Source organism: Engystomops pustulosus, chromosome 1 (genome assembly GCF_040894005.1).
Source record: "Engystomops pustulosus chromosome 1, aEngPut4.maternal, whole genome shotgun sequence".
NCBI classification, from domain to species: Eukaryota; Metazoa; Chordata; class Amphibia; order Anura; family Leptodactylidae; genus Engystomops; species Engystomops pustulosus.
The window spans coordinates 57,193,803-57,216,898 of NC_092411.1; the positions used below are offsets into that span (position 1 = coordinate 57,193,803).

A 23,096-nucleotide genomic window follows, 5' to 3' on the forward strand; every position below is an offset into this window, starting at 1 on the left:
TTGTAATATGTCCATGGTATTGTCTCCTGCACAAAAGACGAGATATTAGGGGCGCTTGCTATTTTAGTAGGAAGGACTGCATGAATTTTGGCTAGTTTTCCAAAATGAATGCGGAGAAGGGTCTGCTCAAGGCGACTAACCAAATAAAACTTTTCTTGCTCCTCCTGTACTGCTCTGGTTGATTTGCCAGATCCCGGACACCACAGGAACCACTAGGAGAAGCTGCTCAGCCAATCACTAGCTACAGAGGTGACCTGCTAAGCCCCTGATAGGCTGAGCCCCGCACTGGTGTGGCGAGTGCACTTGTATCATACACATGCCTTGAGCCTTCCTTTTCATTGGAAAACTGCAGAATTGCCTGTCTGGCACTGCGATTTATTCTGTTTGTAACTTTGCTTGAAATTCTTAACAGAATGATGCATTTCTGGGTGTGCTTAGTTCACGGTGTGAGATATCTATTACATGTACAATGCAATTTGCAGGGAGCCTTTCTCTCCTTTAACAGAGTTAATGTAATTTTTAGGTTGGTCCCTGCAGTCTCTGAGACTTATTAGTTGCCTTAAGTGATGTATCGGCCTATTGTCTCCTGGTAATTCAGTTTTCTTTCATACACTGCTCTATATTAGGTTTAAAGAAATCAATAAGAAATTAGAAGATAGCCTGCACTTTCAAAAAGTATATGAGTTATTAAGGGTGTCCATGTTCACCTTTTGCCAAATCTTATTACAAACTGTATGTGAGGTAAAGTTGAAATTTATCAGAAGTGTTTGAGAGCAGAACTTTTTTTTTTAGTTGGCCCTGGAAACCAATTAGACCTCAGTTTTAAATTTCCCACCACTGTTTAAAGCTGATCTCTGGTTACCATTGGCAACTCAAACTGTTTTACCTCAGACACTTCTAAAATATCTCCCCCCTATACTTCATCTCCAGCCATCACCATCCTCCTTATATCCATCCAGTGCTGCTGGAGGTGTTATTTCTGTATCAGCTGTCTGATAATTGTGCAAAACTCTTTTTTAGTAGATGACCTTCTCTCTTTGTGTCACATCCATTTCTGTTGTGTTTCTATTATAGTTGGGCTCTCATGCGTCTTGCGATGGTGCAGTTTGTGCTTCAGAATCTGAAGATTTTTTACCCATTAGCTGGACATGAACTTTCAGGTAAATATTTGGGATAATACATATCAGAGGTAACTGTATGCTGGATATAAGCAGAGTAGGTTTCACATAAAATACTTCTGTAATCTTAAAAAGCCATCTACCTGTCTACAGAGCTTTAAAGAGGTTTCCTCCACAAGATGTGTCATATCTGGATGATAGGTCCCAGAGGTGGGGCCCATATTTGTCTCGGGATTGGAGGTCCGCTGACTTTCTTCTTGCGTCTGGGCTGAATGTGCGCAGCCACTCTGCTCTCAGCCCGCTTACAAGAAGGGGGTTGTTGGCGCTGGTCCCATGGTGGCACTAGCATCTATTTGTAACATAACTTGTGGATATGCCATAAATGCACACAACAGGGAAACCCCTTTGTTGTCTTATCCTCAGACATTTTGGTGTCTGGGGCTCATGTCTCTCAGCTGTTCTCCTGTAGCTGATCTTACTAAGGTAATTTCTTTTAATATCCATCTGTGTGATTGTGGAAATTCTTGTCATCATCTATGGAAATGTAACTGTTCAATTGCTGTTATGTTTAAGGCTAATGACTATTTTGTGTATGTGAAATCGCATGTTTCTGTATTATCACAGACAACACTAAAACATTATATCATGTACGTGTCCATGAGGGTACGGCGGGCATACATCGTGTGCATGTAGCCTAAGAAAGTTATTTGTTTGGTGATTTTTTTTTTTTAATTATTATTTATTTATTTTTTGCTTTCTGCACCTTACCAGAACTTCCAGTGGCTTCTCCTCTGTGCCATGCCACGCTGAAGACCCTGCAGAGATGGGAGCAGGTTCTCTTAAGACGCCTTGAGCTGTATGAGGGCCCACCACAAGACTTCATTGCAATCCCCACCGCTGAGGAGGCCTTGTCTGCTGGTCCTGCCATCCTGAGACATAAAGCATTGCTGGAGCCAACAAATACACCTTTCAAGTGAGCGTTACTATTAAAACCATCGCCTTCCTTGGTCCTTTTGAGATAAAATATATGACCTCCATGATGCACTTATGTTCACTCAGCCCCTTTTGCTTTCTATGAGCTATAGATTTTACTTTCTCATACGTGTTACTAGTAGTCAAAGAGATGGAGACCAGTGTATAAATTTATTATACTATGTTTTGGTTTACCCTGATAAAAACCTACAGGCGGTCCCCTACTTAAGGACACCCGACTTACAGACAACCCATAGTTACAGACGGACCCCTCTGCCCACTGTGACCTCTGGTGAAGCTCTCTGGATGCTTTAAAATAGTCCCAGATTGCAATAATCAGCTTAAAATTGTCTGCAATAAAGCTTTATTGATAATTCTTGGTCCTATTACAGCAAAAAAATTTGAAACTCCAATTGTCACTGGGGCAAAAAAAAAAAATTGTCGGGAACTACAATGATAAAATATACAGTTCCGACTTACATACAAATTCAACTTAAGAACAAACCTACAGTCCCTATCTTGTATGTAACCCGGGGACTGCCTGTACTTGGTTATATAGTCTTCTCATTTCCAGCTCCCCTGGAGTTTCTTGGTATTGTATTTGCCATGTTCAGCCTTAGCTATTTGTCTTCATTACTGCATTTTTAATTCTGCTGTAGGTCCAAGCATTCCAGTACATTACCAGTAAAGAGACTTTGGCAGTATCTAGTGAAACAGGAGGGCATCCAAGAAACCTTCATCAGAAACATTTTTACCAAGAAAAGATCCCTAAATGAGGTATGAATATCTGAGAGAAAATGTATTAACAAGTTTATCTCCTTGTCTATATGTAGCTTTTGTTCTTCAGTTCCCACCTCAACCCGGATTTCAGAAGATCCACTGTCCAAATAAAGCATCACATTTATACAGAGCCTTACATTTTCTTATAAATCTGTGTTTCCAATAGGATACATTAATCAGTCTGAAGTAAAGTAAATTTTCTATGGGTTTTACATTCTGCATTAAATGTTCTTCCCATATCTTGATACAATGGGGCACATTTACTCACCTGTCCAACGAAGTTCCCTGAAAGTACATTGTCTGACCAGATTTAACTGTTCTGTGATTTACTAAGATTGTGCGCCCGATATCCTGCATGTGTCGCTTCCACACTCAGGTTTGACAGAGGTCGCCTTCGTTGTGGTGCATGTAAGCACATTGTTTTAGAAAAATGAGTACACCAAGTCCTTCAATAAGTGGTGATAGCGGCACCTCCCACTGACCTAAAAATACACAATCGATGGATTCGGAGATGTTCTTACTCGTGCCCAGAGCTCCCAAGTTGGTGGTGCCAACGTCCCAGAAGAATATGAGTCCACACAACTAACAAAATCAAATATATAAGAGGAAGGACGGCACTCACCCAAAATTCTGTATGCAAAACAGGAAAGCTTCTTTATTGGTAGTAAAGTCCAAACTTCAACACCAGGGTACAACGGGGAGGGAGTGATGCATGGAGCTATAAGAAGGCAACGGCCGTTTCGCGCTACTTGCGCTTCTTCCGGCCTCCGTGTGGGGATTAAAACAAAGTGCTGGGTTATAAGCTCATAGGGTGGGATCAAAGGTCCATCCTACTCTTAGTAACCCATAAGGATAGGATATAGTCATGTCACACAAACAGGCTTCCGCCAATCAAAACACAATAAGGGTCAACACTGTTGGCTAAAACTCACCTGTGGTTGACAAACGCCGCATAAGTCTTCCCACAAAGCGGTGCGTCTGTGGTGCACGGCCGCTTCCGGACTCAGCCGGTGGCTCCGCCCCCAACACGACGTCCCACGTGGGGAGATCAGCTGACCTTAGTCCCGCCTACCTTGCTCGATGGTCACGTGACGCGTCACCGCGGTAACCGCTGACGCCGTCCCTGGTACCTTACACGAGCATGTCTGGTAGGATCATGGGGGTTTAGGAGGCTGAATGTGCAGGCGTGAGTACCACTGCGGCGATACGAAGCCTTATCTCGTTGCAACCCTTTTTGTACAAAGCATGAATCAAATACCTATCTGGGATACTTGTAAGAGTTAAACACCAGCCTGTGAATTAAAAACAGTAGAGCGGGTGGATCTTCCACCTAAACACCCCACAACATCTTGCACAGTACGATTGGTACATAGGATATAAATGGCATGTTAAACTGGACCGGGCGAACTAAGCCAATTAAAGAAATACGCTCCAGTCAACTTTGTCGTTCAGTCCCACTGGTCCTATGGCATTAGAACGTATAATCCATCTATTTTCTGTTTGCAACAATAGGCGTTCCCTGTCGCCTCCCCTTTCAGGTACCCCAATGGCCTCGATGCCTGCAAATTTTAAGGTTTTTATGTCTCCGCCATGGCATTCCTGTATATGTTTTATGAGGCGGGGGGCTCCTACACCTGTTCCAATGGACCTCAGATGTTCTCTTATCCTTTGGTAAAGGGGTCTAATTGTCTTACCTATATAAAATCTGTTGCAGCTACATAATAGTACGTATACGACGAAGCTGGTTTTACAATTAATGAAGCTATTCACTTCCACTCTTTGTCCCCCAAATTCTATCGCCTTTTTTGCTGCATTATGTGGGCAACATTTGCATCTTCCGCATCTGAAGTTGCCTTTGATGGGGCCCCTTTTTAACCAATTCTTATCCTTCTGAGCTGAAGTGTACGAACTTCTCACTAACTTGGATCTGATTGTTTTACCTCTCCTGAAGCTGACCACTGGTCCGCCTTCTGCTACCGTGGACAAGTCCGTATCGTTTTCTATGATGTGCCAGTTGTCTTTTAGCGCCTTTTTGATGAGATCTGCCATCGGGGAAAAATCAAATGTAAAGGAAAACCTCTCCTGTCCTTCCTTTCTCTGTTTCCTCTTTGTTAATAGAGATTCTTGTTCTTGTTTACCCGCCCTCTCATAGGCTCTGTCTATTAACCTACTCAGATAACCTCTTCTCAATAATCTTTGTTTCAATTCCTCAGCTTGTTCCTCAAAACCCTCCTTCGTGTTGTTTATGCGTCTTAGCCTTAGAAACTGACCATAAGGCACTGCTCTCTTGACGTGACCAGGATGATAGCTGTTAAAATGCAACAAGGAGTTAGTTGCTGTTTTTTTCCTGTGTACAGACGTGCAAATTTTGTTGTTTTTTACCTCTACTAAGACATCGAGAAACTCAATCTTACTCTCGCTAATTGTGTGTGTGAATCTCATGTTCATGTCATTACTATTATTTAGGGATAGAACCATGTCCTCAAAGCTCTCCTTGGTCCCGGACCATAGGATAAACACATCATCTACATATCTTCTATACATTTTGATGTGTGTCAGATAGGGATTGCTAGTGTTGTAGATGTATTTACCCTCGAAAATTGCAAGAAAGATATTGGCGTAAGTGCAGGATACGGGCGTGCCCATGGCCGTACCGTCAACCTGCACATACCACTCGCCATTAAACATGAACGCGTTGTGACTAAGGATGAAGTATAGGGCCTCACAGATGAAGTTAGCGTAATCGTTGCCTTTCTGTGCGTTCTCTACTATTTCCCTCACTGCTTGCACCCCTTTCTCGTGGGGTATACGGGTATAAAGGCTTTCTACGTCAATAGACGCTAACAGCCATTGTTCTTCCCACGTCTGCTGATTTAATGCGTTTAGGAAATCGTTTGTATCTTTAAGATACGAGGGAATATCCTTTAGGACTGGTCTTAATAGCCAGTCAATATATTTTGAAAGCGGCTCTGTCACTGAGCCGATACCTGCCACTATCGGGCGTCCCGGAGGGTTTTCCAGGTTCTTATGCACTTTGGGCAAAAAGTACCATTCTGGTTTTTTGGGGAAGGGGGGTAACAATTTTTCTGCCATTTTTTTGGACAAAATACCTTTTTCCACATATGTTCTTAAAAAAGTTCTTAATTGTGTTACGTGTTTCTGTGTGGGGTCTCTGGATAATTTATGGTATGTTCTCTGATCTCCTAGTAATCTTAAGGCCTCTGCTTCGTACTTGGCGCTCTCCATAATAACTATGTTCCCCCCCTTATCAGCCTGTTTTACTATGACCTCTTCATCTTTTTTTAATGCTTCCAACGCTATATATTCCTCCTTTGTCATGTTGTGGTTATCCTTCTTGTAGATCAAAGCCTCTATGTCTCTCATTACTAATCTCCGAAAAGTGTCTAGGGTGCCTCCTTGTTGAATCTGTGGATTAAATCTGGAAGTGTTCCCTCCTTTAAATGTATCTTTTTGTTCTACTGACTTTTTCTCCTCTTCACTGGCTAAGAACAGGATGCATTCTTTTTCTATGTCTGTTAATTCCCCTGTCACGAAGAAGCCTAAAGGACCTATCTCTAGGGGTACTTCCCCTTCTTTGGTGATATCTTTGTTACTATTCTGTACATTGTGTGAGAAAAATTTCTTCAAATTCATCCTTCTTAGCCCTTTAAATAAATCAATTTCAAACTCCACACTGTTAAACTGTTCTGTAAAGCAAAAACTCAACCCTTTTTGTAATGCTGACACACAATTTTTATCTAGAGTCACATTGTTTTGCAACACAATTCCCCAATGAGTTAAATCCCGCGCTGAGTCCGAAACAGTCGGATTGGCTGACAGCCCAATCCCCAATTTCTGTTGCATGAAAGCCGGCGCAGCTGCCTCAAAAAACTATGTGTGCGACACAATCCCAGAGCAAACCCCTGTTAAATTCCTGTCCAAGTCGTGTAATTCCCAAAACAGACGAACAGTCCGACGAAAGTGCGATCCGCAACCCTTAGTAAATAAGCCCCAATGTTCTGGAAATCCCCGGGGTTGATTATGGTCCATATAATCAAGTATCTGGAGACCTTCATTAGGGTCAGGGGTTAGGTCTATAAACTTTGTGTATAAAAATCAGAAAATCTTAATGCTGTCCCATTACATGTGCATCAAGTAGGCACTTTCTTCCCTGAATTCTGGGCATGCTCATGTTGTGGGACATTTATTGCTTTTTTGTTTTATTGATTTCAAACCTTTTCACCAAGATAATGTTTTGTTTTTTTTCCCCAGACTGAAGCTGATTTGGCATCATCCGGAGGGAGAGCACGCATAATCCATAAAGAATCTGATATAATCACTGCTTTTGCAGTAAATAAAGTGTGTATAACAATTTCTTTAAGCTATGATCGACAATGTGTGTTGACCAATCCCTTTTTATCTGCAGGATATTGGGTTAAAGGGAACCTATCATCAAGACACATTTTCAGCTAATGATAATTTCCCACAGACATTTCATTACTTATTCCCACTCTGATTTTATAATTCACATTAGTGCTCAAAGCAGAATATAAATATCTATATTTTCCTAGAAAAGACATTTGTTATGATCCTTAGACTATTTGTTGTGTCTCATTTAACATGCATGATCCCATGTTTCAGTTGGAGAAAAACCATTCCTAGAAGTAAAAATGATATGTATTTTATTATTAGATTCATATTCGTATATATTTTTAATTTTACTTTGTCCAATGAGCGTTTTTATTAATCTCTCTTCCAGGCCAATAGAAACTGTGTGGCTATTGCTTCCAGTCATGACATCCAGGAGCTTGATGTGTCTGCAATCTTGGCCACCCAGATTTATTCATGGATTGATGATGATTTTGAATTGGAAAATGGAAAAGGGTATATAATTGTTTTCTTGTACTTTAAAATTTCAGCAAAAAAACATCCTAATGTGTAACATAATCATGAAACACGTAGTCGGTACAGCACCGTCTCCAAAGGTTTTTGCACTGAGTACAAGTATCTCCCATACTCTCTAGTTCAGTGGTGGCTCTCAGAACCCTCTCTGTGGGCATGCAGGACATCACACCAAACACAGAGAGTCATCCTCGTGCCCCACCATTCTTCCTTTTCAGGATCCAAATTTCCCCTCTTCCTTTCAATAGCATAGGTGTTTTCAGGTCGCTAATACTGTTGGAAACTGCTGCAGATCAGGGAGCAATAAGTTAATGCATAATTTGCTGCGTTGGCAATTTGGGCACTTGGTCTCTAAAAGGTTTGTCATCGCTGCTCTAGGTGTCCGAAATCACTGTGCCCCCAGCTAGCTAGAGAACAGGGGTCTAAAAGTTCTGTATATGGATGGATGACTGATCCACATTTTATATCAGCAATCCTATCACTTCTACAAGAAGACAAAAGTTATCGTCTCATAGAAGTAAATCAATTTCGCTAACTATAAACACACACACTATTCTAATGATTCCAATTCATCTTATGGCTTTGTCTGTCTCTTCATTATTTCTGTAGACCTGATGACTTTTTAGTTGTACATACCCGGGAAGATCTTTCAGCAGTTCAAGGCTCAACTCCTTACACCCACAGTAACCCTGGAACACCTATCAATATGCCCTGGCTAGGAGGAATTCAGACTGGAAGAGGTGCATCTGTGGTAAGGAGTAACATGAAATGTTCTGTATCAAGAATGTTATGTTCACCTTTTTAACCCTGTGCATATTAAATGAAAGGTTAATCAACTTTCCGGGGATTGGTCATCAAAAAATAATTTTGTTACCACTGTTACTATGTAGAGTTTTTCTCCATGATAACAGACAACAAACAGACAGCGTTCTAGTTTGTCCCCTCATGCATATTTCTTTCTGCCTGTTCTCTCCACTTTTGGCAAACCTTACCTGTACATTGGCAAAAAAAAAACATATGAGACTGCAGGGCAACTCTACATACAATCTAGGCACAATAGCTATAAAAACAAAACAATAGAAGGGTTTTTAATGAAGACATATTGCATTGTTCATTTATGAAGACAATACAGGCGGTCCCCTACTTAAGGACACTCGACTTACAGCAAAACATTACAGCAAAACATTTTGATAATCCAGTTATCATTGGAGTAAAAAAAACTTTGTCTGGATCTACAATCATAAAATATACAGTTCCTATTTACATAAAAATTCAACTTAAGAACAAACCCAAGGAACCGATCTTGTATATAACCCAGGTACTGCCTGTAATATAAGATATTGTAAAGGTGTATGTAGGCCTTAAAGGGGTTGTCCAGCATTTCCAGCAAATGGCCTTGTCCATTGTGTGATAAGTTTCCTAGGCACCTCTGTGTAGCTCTTATTCAGGTTAATGGAGTAAAGGCAAGAACGTTATGTGTTGGCCCTTTGCAATCCCCAATTGCCCATAAGAATAGGAAATTAATTTCCTATAAATGAATGTTATAGCAAGAATTTGCCTTTCCATCCATCTCTATTGAACTGTTGCATAGCCAAGTGACTCCACGCTTTTTGGCACTATATAGAGGAGCATTGTATTTGCGTGACGGGCCACTACATTCATATGGGGAAAAATGGTCCAGCCTGTTTCACTTCAAGTATTATATGGGAAAGATGCATAAAGCCATGCGTTATTTCGATGTGTAAGCTGTACAAGTTTACATTGTATTCATTTTGGTTCCTGCAGATGATAAAAAAGCAAATCAAAGATGTACGAAGAATGGCATCACACCCAACCCTGCCGTACTGTGAGTTATTATCTGTGTAAATACTATAATATGAATTTTTCCTGAGTAGATGGTTTTGTAGTGTTTCTGTCTGTCAGACAAGGAGTCTATAACTTTAGATGCTGCATGTTTCTAAAGGAATACAGGAATACATAGATAGATAGATAGAATGCCCCCCCTTCCCTATCCTCCGCATCAAAAAGGAATAGTAATTTGGTTAACCCAGATCAGTTAAGTGATGTTCTTATTTCGGCTTCTATGAACAATGTCAGTAACTTGCCTCTAAAATCCAGATAGTTAAGTATTTAACCCTTAAAATCAATAGAATATTGCAGGACATTGTGTCCTCCTGCTGCCAGGCTCAGCTGTGCTATAACATCCCAGCACTAACACTGGAAATCAGAAAAGCTGTGATCCCAGATGTTTAACCCCTCTGTCTCCATCGGCACCCACACCCATACTCTGCTGAATTGACATTTTTAAATAATCCAGCACACAAAAAATATGAAAAAGGGATCAAAAAGCTATATAAATCACATGGTTGTACAAATGAAAACAGGTCCTTGCCCAATAAACAACCGCTCACGCACAGCTACATTTTGTATATTCATCAAATGTTACTTCAGAAGTCTATTATCAGTCCTGAAACTTAAGTTAACCTAAAAAAAACATAACAGCAATTAATATGTGTTGTATATTGACATAGATCTCACTGGGGCTCAAGATGGCAGCGTAAGGATGTTTGAATGGGGTCATGCACAGCAGATAACTTGCTTCAGAACGGGTGGAAACTCCAGAATAACGCGGATAAAGTTTAACCATCAAGGAAACAAGGTATTTCTTCTACTAACAACCGGGGATGTACCAATATTCTCTGACTAGACTTTTAATTCCTCACTTTATCTTATGAACTTTTACTGGATGTAAGAACCAGCAGACAAAGGAAATACAATCCAAAGGACCAATTGGTGATAAATAACTGTACATACCAGACCTGACATTTCTTAAAGGGGTTGGGCACTTACAAAACTTCACTAGGGTGAGCACAATCCCTGTAACAGGGTCCATATAGTACTTACTCTGGTAAAGTATATGTAAAGCTGCTGGGTCACGTGACACCCCCCTCAAAAGGGGAGCAGGAGGAAATAAAAAGATTCGGTATTTATACTTAGAAACAGTAGGGCGGCCGTACTGAAATAATAATAATAAATAAATCAATAAATACTGAATCTTGCCCCAAATAAATATGTAGCAAAAAATAAATATGAGAAAATGGAGGCAGATGCCAGCTCACCAGATGCAGGGAGTCTCCCAATCACACGCTGTTATGGATAAGGAATACGTTTCTGAAACGTGTCAACAGACATGCGGTTTTTCTTTTTTTCATGTGCACATGATAACCTTTTAACATGGACTGAATAAATCTTGTTTTTAACTTTTTTTTTTTTTTTTTTTTCCATGCTGGAGCAACCATTATCTTGCATTTCCCACTTAACTATATATACAGAGTAAGACTACAGAATGAAGGATACACTCTCCAATGGAGTCGGCTAATATGAATATCGGCCTATTACACAGACCTATCATGTGCTTAAGTGGGATCTATAACCCAAACCACAGACAGTTCTGCTAAACTCTGTTGCTGTCAATCTTGAATAAATTTTCAGTGATAATATTATTAGCCATCCTATGGTGTCTGAGTCTACCACTCCCCACACCCTCTCTAAGCAGGTGGTTGAAGGGGCTGTAGTACTAATATGAGCTGTGACCTCCTCGCTGTTATACACTTAGTAGAGACATTTGTGCAGATCAGTCCCATTCACATGGTTCATGCTGGTTCACAGACCACGAGGAGGTCGCTCATCCGCAAAGTTTGAGAGTCCACCCTCTCATCATCTGATATTGGTAGCCGATCCCAAGGATAGGCCATAAATACTGTTCACTTAGAAAGTCCCTTCAATGTCTGCTATTTTCTGGGAATCGAAAATATTTAAAGTCTGCCTAACTTTTTAGGTAACATCTGAAGAACACGCTGACATCAGGATTGTACCTGCGTAATGTAACCCCAATTCTGTTGTTCCTGTTCTAGTGGGATTTTTTTGTAGTCTATGCGAGACTGGCCGCTCTGTTGTCTCCCATAGACTTCATATAAAGAAAACAGGAGATTCTGCCTCCTAACACACTCACTAGTTCACATAAACCCTGTAGGAACATAGAGAAGTGGTGTTATATCTACAGTACTTGAGTGAGCTAAACATTCTCTGTCTCTTTCCCCTCACACATTTCCTTTTTCCATCCCCACAGACATAATATTGATCTCTGCTAAGTTTTTTGACCATTTCAGGCTTGAAATATGCAGTTAAAAAATATGTAATCTCCTATTTTATTTATTTTTCCTCCACAAAGTTTGGAATTCTTGATGCTGATGGATTTATCAGTCTGTATCAGACCAACTGGAAATATAGTGCAGCTAGTGGAAGTCCTGCAAAGCCGTACCTGGTAATTTATTTCTTTTATATTGTTTATAGAGTGTAAGCATGTAGCCCTCGCTATATGTAAATCCTGAGTGTCCCTGGAGGAGACACCTGGTAGAATCTCCCTGTGGGGACTGGTTTTTACAATTTTCAGCCACACTTGCCACTTTTATAGGCTACTATAATAAACTGGCAAAAGTTATACACCAGACATTACTATTTCTGAATTCTGATGCACCAAATCCTTCTCAGATGATCTACAATTATTAAGCGGCTGAGTTCTCTTCCGGAGCATCTTGCACCATCTGGTTAATTGTTGGGTCCACAAACTACTGATTCTTATAAATAAGCCCCATGTTTACTTTTTGATTTTAATTTTTTAATTTTTTCCCCCATTTTTCTCCCTATAGGATGTAACTCACAATTGTTTTCTATTTCATAGACATGGCAGTGCCATAACAAAACCGCCAATGACTTTGTTTTCATAAGCTCATCTTCTCTGATCGCCACCGCTGGCCAGTCGAGTGATAACAGGTAATCACAAATTTTAGATCTTTGCTTAACTGCTTAATGACATAGGACGAAATAGATTGTCTAAATTAGCGGGCCATTGACTCATTTGGACGATCTATTTCATACTTCAGATTGCACTGCCAGTATCAGTGTGCCAGTGAAATCTGTAGCAGGATGTTTAACCCCTTAACTGCTGCAATCGAGCGCCATCACTTCAGCTAAAGAAAGACACTGAGGGAGCCCTGTGATCGTGTTGCAGGGGGCCGGGGGGGATGCCATAGTAGCCGGAGGCCTGATGTACAGGGGCATATTAGTCCCAGTTCCACTGGTTAATTGACTGTATATAAAACCCCATAGAATTGGTAAACACTTAAAGGGAACCTGTCAGTAAATGTAATCCCCCATATATAAACAGGTTTTTATAAAGTAGAAAGTAAAGTAATTGTTTTTGTAAATTGTTTCTCCTCATCCCTATAAACTTGTTCTTCCCTGTGAAAATATAGGAATAAATTGACACCTGGGTGTTGCCAGTTTGAGGTGTCTCAGACTATAGAGACTTCCCCCAACTGGTTACACCCATAGCAGAATTAATACATTCCTAGAAACACCAGAGGAACAGCACAACACAGAATACTAAGAAGAGATGTTCCAGATTATTTTTTAATGGATAACTATTCACCCAAGCAGGATTGGTGAGCGCTGACAGGTTGTCTTTCACTGCACTTCAAGATTTGTTTTGTGCTATTATCTCTGATTCCAGCGGAATAGCGCTTTATTAGGCAAGCCTCCGTCCTTCACAGAGGAAGATGATTGACACAGTTAGGAAAGGGATGGCAATGCATACGGTAAAGCTAGTGAGGCAACCAGGAAGAAAGAACAATGTAACCTTCTCATTGCCCAAGTGTTTGTTCTGTTTCTGCTCTATATTATGATCTGTCCTCTTTAGGCAACATAAACCCCATTGTTATTTGTGCACAAATGAGCATTTTTACAGTAGAAGTGATGAAACTCAATATACGTCACTTTGGGCTGCAGATTTTTTTAGCACTAGGATTTATTTTATCCCATACACTTGCCTGCTACAGTAGGTTTGCAGCAAAGTGACTTCCTCATCCAAAGCTTTAAACTTCAAAACTTTCCATCACATGAATACAGGCAGTTTGTATGTAAGTCGGAACTGTATATTTTATAATTGTAACCCCAAACCATTTTTTTTTTTTTGGTCTCTGTGACAATTGGATTTTAAAAATTTTGGATTGTTATCAGAACCAGGATTAAAATAAATTAAAGCTTAATTACAGACACCTTTGATGACTATTACCGCTGATCATTGTAGCCTGGGACTTAAAAACGAACCTCTGGAAGTTTGTAATTTACTGTTCTTAACTAGGGGGCGGTCTGTAAGTCGGGTGTTTAAGTAGGGGGATTGCCTGTATAGTAAATTAATCACATGGGTTTTCAGTCATTTAAATGTTGGGTTTTTTTTCCCTCATCTCTTTCAGAAATATCTGTCTGTGGGATACATTGGTTACACCAGCAAATAGTTTGGTTCATGGTAGGTATTAATTTTTTCACATTGTTTCTTTGTTTCTCTTCATGGATTACATATATTGTTATACCATTGTATCTCTTATAGTCTTTACTATTAATAATAACATGGGACACATATGGCTGCTGCAAACTCCTAATAAGTTACATGTAGATGTATTATAGATTCATCACAATCCTTAAATAAGGTGTAATCCATGGTGTAACTATACAGAATTAATTGATTCATTTTCTTTCATAGATTTTCTGTAACCTTATCATTTTTTTTCCATTTTAGCTTTTACCTGTCATGAAAGTGGAGCAACTGTTATAGCATATGCACCAAAAACTCAGCTTTTACTTTCTGGAGGAAGGAAGGGTCTTCTCTGCCTTTTTGACTTGCGTCAGAGACTGCAGCGGCACTCTTTCCAGAGTCATGATTCTGCAGTCAAGGCGATTGCTGTTGACACAACAGAGGAGTATTTTATCACTGGATCTGCAGAGGGTAACATTAAGGTATGAGGATCACATAAGAACAGCTTCTTAGATCATTCCCTTCTGTCAGGATATCTTTAAAGTACCAATGTACATATAAGATGCAAATGGATTTGGGGGTCACGTTTTTTTTTTCTTCTTTATAAATCATTTTCATTAACTGCTGCACTCAGGTTTCGGAGCTTAAATCTGCCAGTATTATCTTTACATTCTCTGCACCGTTTTCTAACAGCTGCAGGCAATGTGAATATGCCACTTACCTCTATAAGACCCACTAGGGGGAAATGAATAACACTGGTCCATGGATACTTACAAGAAACACTGGATATTTAGAGTTACAGCCTACAGACATTTACTGCAGGTTGTGCTTGGCCTAGATTTCTGCTTTAACCTGCACAAGTAATAATAAAATAGTAAATGTAGTGGACCATGGCGTTGCTTCCTCGACATGCCACATTTTAAAAAAGTGGTGAGATTTGGAAAAGTCACAATTTCCTAGCTCTCGCACAACAATTGTGACTTTAATGTTTTCATCTGGGAGCGGCGATCCGTTGCTATGAGGCCTTGGGTCTTCCAAAGACCAGAGGCTGTCTCGTTTTAACCCATTCATTACAATGTGCTAATTGCACATTGTAATGCATGAGGAGGAAAATCCCCATATACTGCCATACAGTAGTATGGCAGTATATGGTAGGATGGATCAGACAACTTAGGGTACCCTAGGGGGTCTAAAAATGAGTAAAAATTAAAAAAAAATTAAAAAAATTATTATTAAAAAAACCCATAAAAATTCAAAACGCCCCCTTTCTCTAGAAGTCATATAAATGAATTAGTAAATATTATAAACATGCGTTACGTCCAAAAATGCCCATTTTGAAAAAGTCAATAAGTGATCAAAAGGTTGTAGAGTCCTAAAAATGTTAGCATTGAAAACTGCATCAAAAGTCACACAAAATGACACCCCCCACAGCTCCGTACACGTATGAAAGCGTTATTATCACCAGAATATGGCAAAAAATGTGTGAAAACCTTCTATAACCTGTACAAATTTATCACCATGATCGCACCGACCCAAAGAATATAGACATGTCATTTGTGGAGCACAGTGAAATCCGTAAAATCCAAGCCCACAAGAAAACGGCTGTTGAATTATTTTTCCCGCTTCCCAGTACACAACATACGAAATAAAATCCCATCACTATTAAGTTCAATTTGTTAAGCAGAGCTCTTTATGTGTAAAAATAAAAAAGTTATAGATTTTTGAAGGTGGAGAGTGAAAAATGGAAATGAAAAAACAAAAAAGGTTGTTAAGGGGGGTTAAAGTACGACAGAGGGAATACATGATTTTTTTTTTCCTTATTGACAAAGTCGTGTAGGACACTGGATTGTATATTGAGGAACTCTTCAGTATGGGAGTATATGCGGTCCCAGCCCTTTTACTGTTTGTATTTCCAAATTGTATACAAGATGCCGGCTCATAAGTATATAAAGCCAATATGTGGCATCTATACACTGAAGAAATGAAGCTTTATTCATGGACACAAATAAGGCCTACATGCTCATGTATATTTGAGATTATAAATTCCTTTCTTAAAGAATTTGGTTAATGTTTGCCTTCTTTCTGTAGATTGAATCTCTCCCAGTTTATTAAGTCAAAACTTAAAATCTTTCTCCCATTGTTTCCCAATAACTACAACAAATCACCAATGATCATGTCATATAGAGGAACCCAACGCTAACAGTGTGCTTGATCTACAGGCAGTCCCCGGGTTACATACAAGATAGGGTCTGCAGGTTTGTTCTTAAGTTGAGTTTGTATGTAAGTCGGAACTGTATATTTTATCATTGTAATCCCAGCCAGAACTTTTTTGGTCTCTGTGATAATTGGATTTTAAAAATGTTGGGTTGTCATAAGAATCAATATTAACAATAAAGCTTCATTACAGACACCTGTGATAACTGTTACAGCTATTTATTGTAGCTTAGGACTAAAGTACAAGAAATTACCAATATCCAGAGGTCTGTTTGTAACTATGGGTCGTATGTAAGTCGAGTGTTCTTAAGTAGGGGACCGCCTGTACTTGTAATAAAACCACTTGTATTTCTTCTGTTTCAGATCTGGAGCCTGACAAGTTTCAGTCTGATGCACACGTTCCTCAATGAGCACGCCCGTCAGTCCATCTTCAGAAACATCGGAACAGGCGTGATGCAGATAGAAACCGGGCCAGCCAATCACATATTTTCTTGTGGAGCAGATGGAACGGTCAAAATGAGAATATTGCCAGACCGGTTTAGTACGATGAACGATCTCCTGAAAAATGAAGTCAAATTTGTTCTCTGAACGTAATACTTTGTCGTAGTTTTACCCCGTGGACTCTTTCCAATGCATTGTCCTGCACTAGCACTGATATAATGTATTAGGTTAGAACAGTGGCCGGCAGATGAAATGTGCAATGCTATAAAGGTGTGCCACTATGATGCTTTGCAAAGTTTATATTTATTTTTTTTTTTCCATTCTTGCCCTTGAAGCACTGATGCCTTAAATGATTAACACAATCATTCATCGATTGAATGCTATGTTGCCTAAAATAGGAAAATTGATAAATATGTAAAATAAGATATATATATATATAGATATACATACATATATATTCCTACACACTTGTGCTGCTGCTGACGTTTCGTTTGTTAATTTGTGTTTTTTTTTTTCTTTTTATTATTATTCTAAAAACTTTTTACATGCATTCAAAATCTGCACACAAAGATAATATTTTATTAGTTGTGTATAACATTGATCCTTATGATTTGTTAATTATAGTTATATATACAGCAGTGAAGATAAATTATATTTTAGGGCAGTTAAAGATCATTTAAAAGGATAATCTGTTAGGTATAAATTTACCTATGTTTAAAAAAAAAAAAAAAGTTTCCTCGTATAAAACACCACCAAGAAAATTTCCAAAACTTGTTGCTGGCGTATTTTTATTCTGATGATCCTTAAAAGCACTTACACAACTGTATTACAGTACAATGGCTCTGCTAGAATGTTTTTCTGTTCATCAGATTTATAGAATGGTGTAAATACATCCTTTATTTTTGACTTTGATAAATTTAGGTGTATTACTTAAAGCTGAACTCCATTGAAAGCCTGAAAGCACAGTGACACGGCTGGGGAATATAGACCCGTTTTTGGGGTGGATGATGAAAGCTAAATACAGGAGTAGATGCAAGTATATGTTGGCATCTAGTACAATCGAGGTTTTTTCAGACTTTGAATGGAGCTTTAATGAATTTTGACCAAAATAAAAACAAGAGCACAAAAACTGATTTTTGTTTTTTACTATTTCTCTCTTAAAGGCTTTGTACACCTTTTAAAAAACTTTTTTTTATTGTCTCTAGTTTAATTAAAAAACTAGTTTTAAAAAGTAATTTTTTCAAGCTCTCGTGAAGGTCTATGTCTCCATGGTAAGAGACAACAAGTACACGTGGTGCAGTTTTTATAAATTCTACTTGTCCCGATGCTATTGTCTGTACAATACAATAGATAGAAGCAAATATAACTACAGGATGGGACTACACAGACTTTAATGTTGCCATGTAGAAGCACAGTCTGTATATGAACTGTAGACACAAAAAAAAATTGTGGACAAAATCAAGATTCATGTGCAGGGGGCCTTATACTGGTTAAAATAGATAGACGATGGTTTAAGATGTGTTCTTTAATACTACGTCTCATAGGTTACGTCTAGTTATTGCTAAGCCAATGTTCTCTTTGTCATATGCCTAAATCTATTCCAGCTAAAAGATAAAAAACCTTCCCTGCTGATTGTAAATAGATGATGGACCCAGTAGGTATAACCCTGGTGGTTTTCCTGACAATACTCACGTGCTTCTTTTATTTCCCCACTTTTTTTTTCGACCGATAATGAAGCTACATTTGTGGAGATCACAATTTTCCAGGTTTCCACCACTTTAGAGGTCGGCAGAAGATTCCTGATTAGTTATCGGGCGTTCTGGTAAGATGTATAGCACATCAGTCGCTTCTGTGATTTTGGCAATAACTTGGAGAGTGTAGAGCACCTGTAATTTAAATGTAAGCCTGTTTATGGTGGACTAAGAGTGACAGATCATGTGTAACTTTTATAACATTCTCAGGACTTGGCTTTTATAATGACTCCAGTAAAGAAGACTTTTTAAACTATATTTTCTTTATTTGAAATGTTTGGAAAGTCTCACAATTCTGAACATGAGCTTATTAGAAGGTGCAATAATGTGACCAGACTACAGTACAACATTGAAATCTAATGTACTAAGTTACAGATGACCAGAGCTGTGTTAATAATTGACTGTTTTAACAAAAAAATTAGATTGCGGCAATGAAATGCTACAAAATGGGAACAATTTTGTGTTTCTGATGAATTAAAAAAAATAAATGATGTGATTTGTCATGTACTAAGTAACCATATTTTAAATAAACTTAGAGACCCTGCAGTGTGGTTTGACATTGTTGCTTTTTAGTTTTGTATTATATACAGGAGCAGCGCGGGGCCTGCTGGGAGAGTAGATGGATGGACCTAGACCTCTGAATGTCAACATCTGCCAAGTTGTGTATACCATGGCATTATCCATTCATGACTGGCATATTGTCCGCTCTGTACTGTAGCTGGCTGACAAAGCAAGGATTGTTGCCATACTCCTAGAGATAGTTTTACTGCTGAAATATTGTAAAACCAAAAAAAAATCACGTTGGCGATACTGCAGACTCTGCTGCTTTTATGGATAATTATACATACAGTACTGTATTGACCAAAAGTTTAGACACACCTTTTCACTCAGAGTTTTCTGTATTTTTCTGACTAAAAACTGTAGATTCACACTGAGGGCATCAAAACTATGAATTGACACATGTGGAATTATATATTTAATAACAACATGTGAAACAACTGAAAATATGTCTTATATTCTAGGTCCTTTTTCTTTGATTACTGCCTTGCACACTCTTGACATTCTCTCGATGAGCTTGAAAAGGTAGTCGCCAGAAAAGGTTTTCACATCACAGGTGCCCTGTCAGGTTTAATAAGTGGGTTTTCTTGCTTATAAATGGGGTTGGGACCATCAGTTGTGTTGTGCAGAAGTCAGGTGGATGCACAGCTCATCGTCCTACTGAATAGACTATTAGAATTTGTATTATGGCTAGAAAAAAAAGCAGTCAAGTAAAGAAAATCGAAGGGCCATCACTACTTTAAGAAATGAAGGTCAGCCAGTCTGAAAACTTTGAAAGGGTCCCCAAGTGCAATTGCAGAAACCATCAAGCGCTACAAAGAAACTGGCTCACATGAGGACTGCCCCAGGAAAGGAAGACCAAGAGTCCCCCATGTTGTGGAGGATAAGTTCATCTGAGTCACCAGTTGCAGAAATCGCAGGTTACCAGCAGCTCAGATTGGAGAGCAGGTCACTGCCACACAGAGGTCTAGCAGCAGACACATCTCTACAACAACTGTTTAGAGGAGACTGTGTGCAGCAGCCTTCATGGTAAAATAGCTGCTTGGAAACCACTGCTAAGGACAGGCAACAAGCACAAGAGACTTGTTTGGGCCAGAGAACACAAGGAATGGACATTAGACCAGTGGAAATCTGTTCTTTGGTCTGATGAGTCCAAAAATTAGATATTTGGTTCCAACCCCCGTGTCTTTGTGTGACACAGAAAAGGTGAATAAATGGACTCTACATGCCTGGTTCCCAACGTGAAGCATGGAGGAGGCGGTATGATGGTGTGGGGGAGATTTTCTGGTGACACTTTTGGGGATTTATTCAAAATTGAAGGAATACTGATCCAGCATGGTTACCACAGCATCTTCCATCCAGTTTGGAATGACCCTAAACTCCCCTCCAGGCTGTGTAAGAGCTATTTGCACAAGGAGAGTGATGGGGAGCTACGCCAGTCATCAGACCTGAACCCAAGCTAGATGGTTTGGGGTGAGTGAAGGCAAAAGGACCAATAAGTGCTAAGCATCTCTGGGAACTGTTGGAAGACCATTTCAGGTGACTACCTCTTGAAGCTCATCAAGAGAATGCCAAGAGTGTGCAAAGCAGTAATCAAAGCAAAAGGACCTACAATAAAATACATATTTTCAGTTGTTTCACATGTTTTTGTTAAGTATATAATTCCACAAGTGTTAATACCTAGTTTTGATGCCTTCAGTGTGAATCTATAATTTTTATAGTCCTGAAAATACAGAAAACAAGCCGCGTGCCAAAGTTAGCCGCCTCGGGGATTTAATGCAGTGTGTCATATTTACCTTTGTAGCCCAGAAATTTGTTCAACTTGTGCAACTTTTGTTCTCTGAAATTGTCCCATTCTTGCGCCTAATAAGTCCCAAAACAGAGCATGCTAGACCCAGACTTACTTTTGGGAGCTACTATTTGGGACTAAAAAGTCGCAAAAGTGGCCCTATACAGGCAACTCCCGACATGTATCAAAGGGAAAAAACTTAAGATACATTGCAATGATTAAGTAGGAAAACTTCAGAAAACTTGAAAAAGTGGCAGCCAAAAAACTATGATACATGTGCCCCTATTTGTAGATAGGATGCGCTGAGTAAAATCCTAACTGCAGTCAGCATGTTGTGTAACAAGAAACCGATTGCTGTATAGTTTTGTAGGAAAAGAATATTAATAACGGGTATCCAGGGCCGGGGTTGAGTCCCCACCTCAGGCTGGGAACCGCGAATCACCACCAGTGGTACAGACTTGCTGGAACTGGCAAGTCTGCGCTACCTAAAAAAATCTATTACATTGGCGCCTTTTATAATGTAGAATGTGAAAATTGACAACCAGCTGAGAAGGTAAAATCCTGAGTGTGTTAAATTTCATTTGTCTTATAACAAGCCAAGCACACAGGACTCATGCCTGATAATTTTCTATTTATTGAAACAATAGGAACCTCTAAAAGCCTTTATTGTATTCTTTAAAATAATGTTGGCAGTTAATTACTGCAAAAAATATACACATAGGCAATGTCCTGGCCTCCCCATCAGGAACACTACTCACTCCACAATTATAACCTCTAACAAAAACATAGTACTCATATAAAATGGTGACCCTCTGGGCAAAGAAGATTTGACCCGCTGACCCTATGCGTTTCACCACTAAAATACATCGGTTCCTCTGATCTTGCTGTGGAGAAGAGGGGACAGTATTGTTTAAAAACACAAACTAAGGCCCCAGTCACACAACCGTTGGGGCAACATATATAGGGGCGCAGATTGTCCCCTCCGTGCCATGGCCGCAAAAAATATAGAGCAGCCGGGCAGCTCTATTTGCTATGGAGAGAGGAGGGGTGAGCGGCTCTGTATCGGGCGTATGTATGTTCATGTGAATGTAGCCTAAGGGTACATGGCAAAATAGAAACCACCACCTAGGTTATTATAACCACTGCTTACACATATTGTATTAGAGGTAAATGATAACCTGCCTACAGAGTGTTGAGAGTATGTATACATCATAATGTTACTAGAGTTTGAAAAGAGAAAAAAAAAATGTGTGCTGTGTATTCTATGTAACAGGAATGCATTCACTTATGACCCTGGGTTTACTGCAACCTTTTATATACAATGCTTTCAGAATAATATCACATGGGTATCATTCAGTACATTCTTTAAATCTTTGCATACAAATGTAACCTTATCTAAACATCTTTCAAAGTATTAAACTGCACGTCAACCTAAATCCCTAGGAAGAGCAGATATAAAATCCATACTGCAGCTCCATTTCTCTGCAGCTTTCCCCTCTCACATTGTGTACTGTACTGTACTGCACTGTTATGCTGCAGATTTTCCACCTGAAAACCTAGTAACAATATGGTGTATCCACTAGAAGAAGCCAATGTATGGTTAAATTCTGCCTGACCACAGAAGGGAATGTCAGGGTGGTCAAGCTTGGGCACCTTTACTCCATTCACATAGGGCTCTAGGGACTTCACACAGCTATCCACTCCCATGTAGATACCATATATACTAGTGTATATACAAAAAATGTGCTGAAAAACCACACGTCTGCTTATACATGAGTCAATTAAAAAAAAAAACTTTTATAATAAACTTACATTCTGTCTTCTTTGCGATGCTCCGGGGATCAGAGCATTGCAGAGAGGACAGGAGAGGGGACGCGCTGAGCATCGGGACCACCCAAAGGTGAGTATGCAAGTTTATTGTTTTAAGTGCTGGGCTGCCTGGCTGTATACTGGGAGGCTGTGACCAATGCATTTTCCACTCTCGGCTTATACTCGAGTCAATAGGTTTTTCCAGTTTTTGGTGGTAAAATTAGGCCTATACAAGGCCAGCTTTTACTCGAGTATATGCGGTAAGTTGTGTCACAAAATTATACTTGTTCTTCTGAGATAACATATTTAAAATTAGTTTTTACTTTTGTCAGACTTCTATGTGTGATAACAGCACGTAGTTGATGTTTCTGCATTGCTACAGTATAAGT

At 39.4% G+C, this 23,096-nt stretch overlaps 1 protein-coding gene across 1 annotated transcript in view; it reads left to right on the top strand.

The window, feature by feature from the left end:
- DMXL1 (Dmx like 1) overlaps nucleotides 1-19,044 on the top strand; it is an 86,532-nt gene extending 67,488 nt beyond the window's left edge. Inside the window, exons 31-43 of the mRNA XM_072141105.1 lie at nucleotides 1,075-1,160; nucleotides 1,890-2,091; nucleotides 2,750-2,867; nucleotides 7,143-7,229; nucleotides 7,630-7,754; nucleotides 8,382-8,523; nucleotides 9,558-9,618; nucleotides 10,304-10,431; nucleotides 12,004-12,096; nucleotides 12,514-12,605; nucleotides 14,087-14,139; nucleotides 14,410-14,627; nucleotides 16,723-19,044. Coding sequence (XP_071997206.1) covers nucleotides 1,075-1,160; nucleotides 1,890-2,091; nucleotides 2,750-2,867; nucleotides 7,143-7,229; nucleotides 7,630-7,754; nucleotides 8,382-8,523; nucleotides 9,558-9,618; nucleotides 10,304-10,431; nucleotides 12,004-12,096; nucleotides 12,514-12,605; nucleotides 14,087-14,139; nucleotides 14,410-14,627; nucleotides 16,723-16,947 — 1,630 coding nt within the window. The 3' untranslated portion in view covers nucleotides 16,948-19,044. The remainder of the gene's footprint in view (nucleotides 1-1,074; nucleotides 1,161-1,889; nucleotides 2,092-2,749; nucleotides 2,868-7,142; nucleotides 7,230-7,629; nucleotides 7,755-8,381; nucleotides 8,524-9,557; nucleotides 9,619-10,303; nucleotides 10,432-12,003; nucleotides 12,097-12,513; nucleotides 12,606-14,086; nucleotides 14,140-14,409; nucleotides 14,628-16,722) is intronic.
- The last annotated feature ends 4,052 nt before the right edge of the window (nucleotides 19,045-23,096 follow it).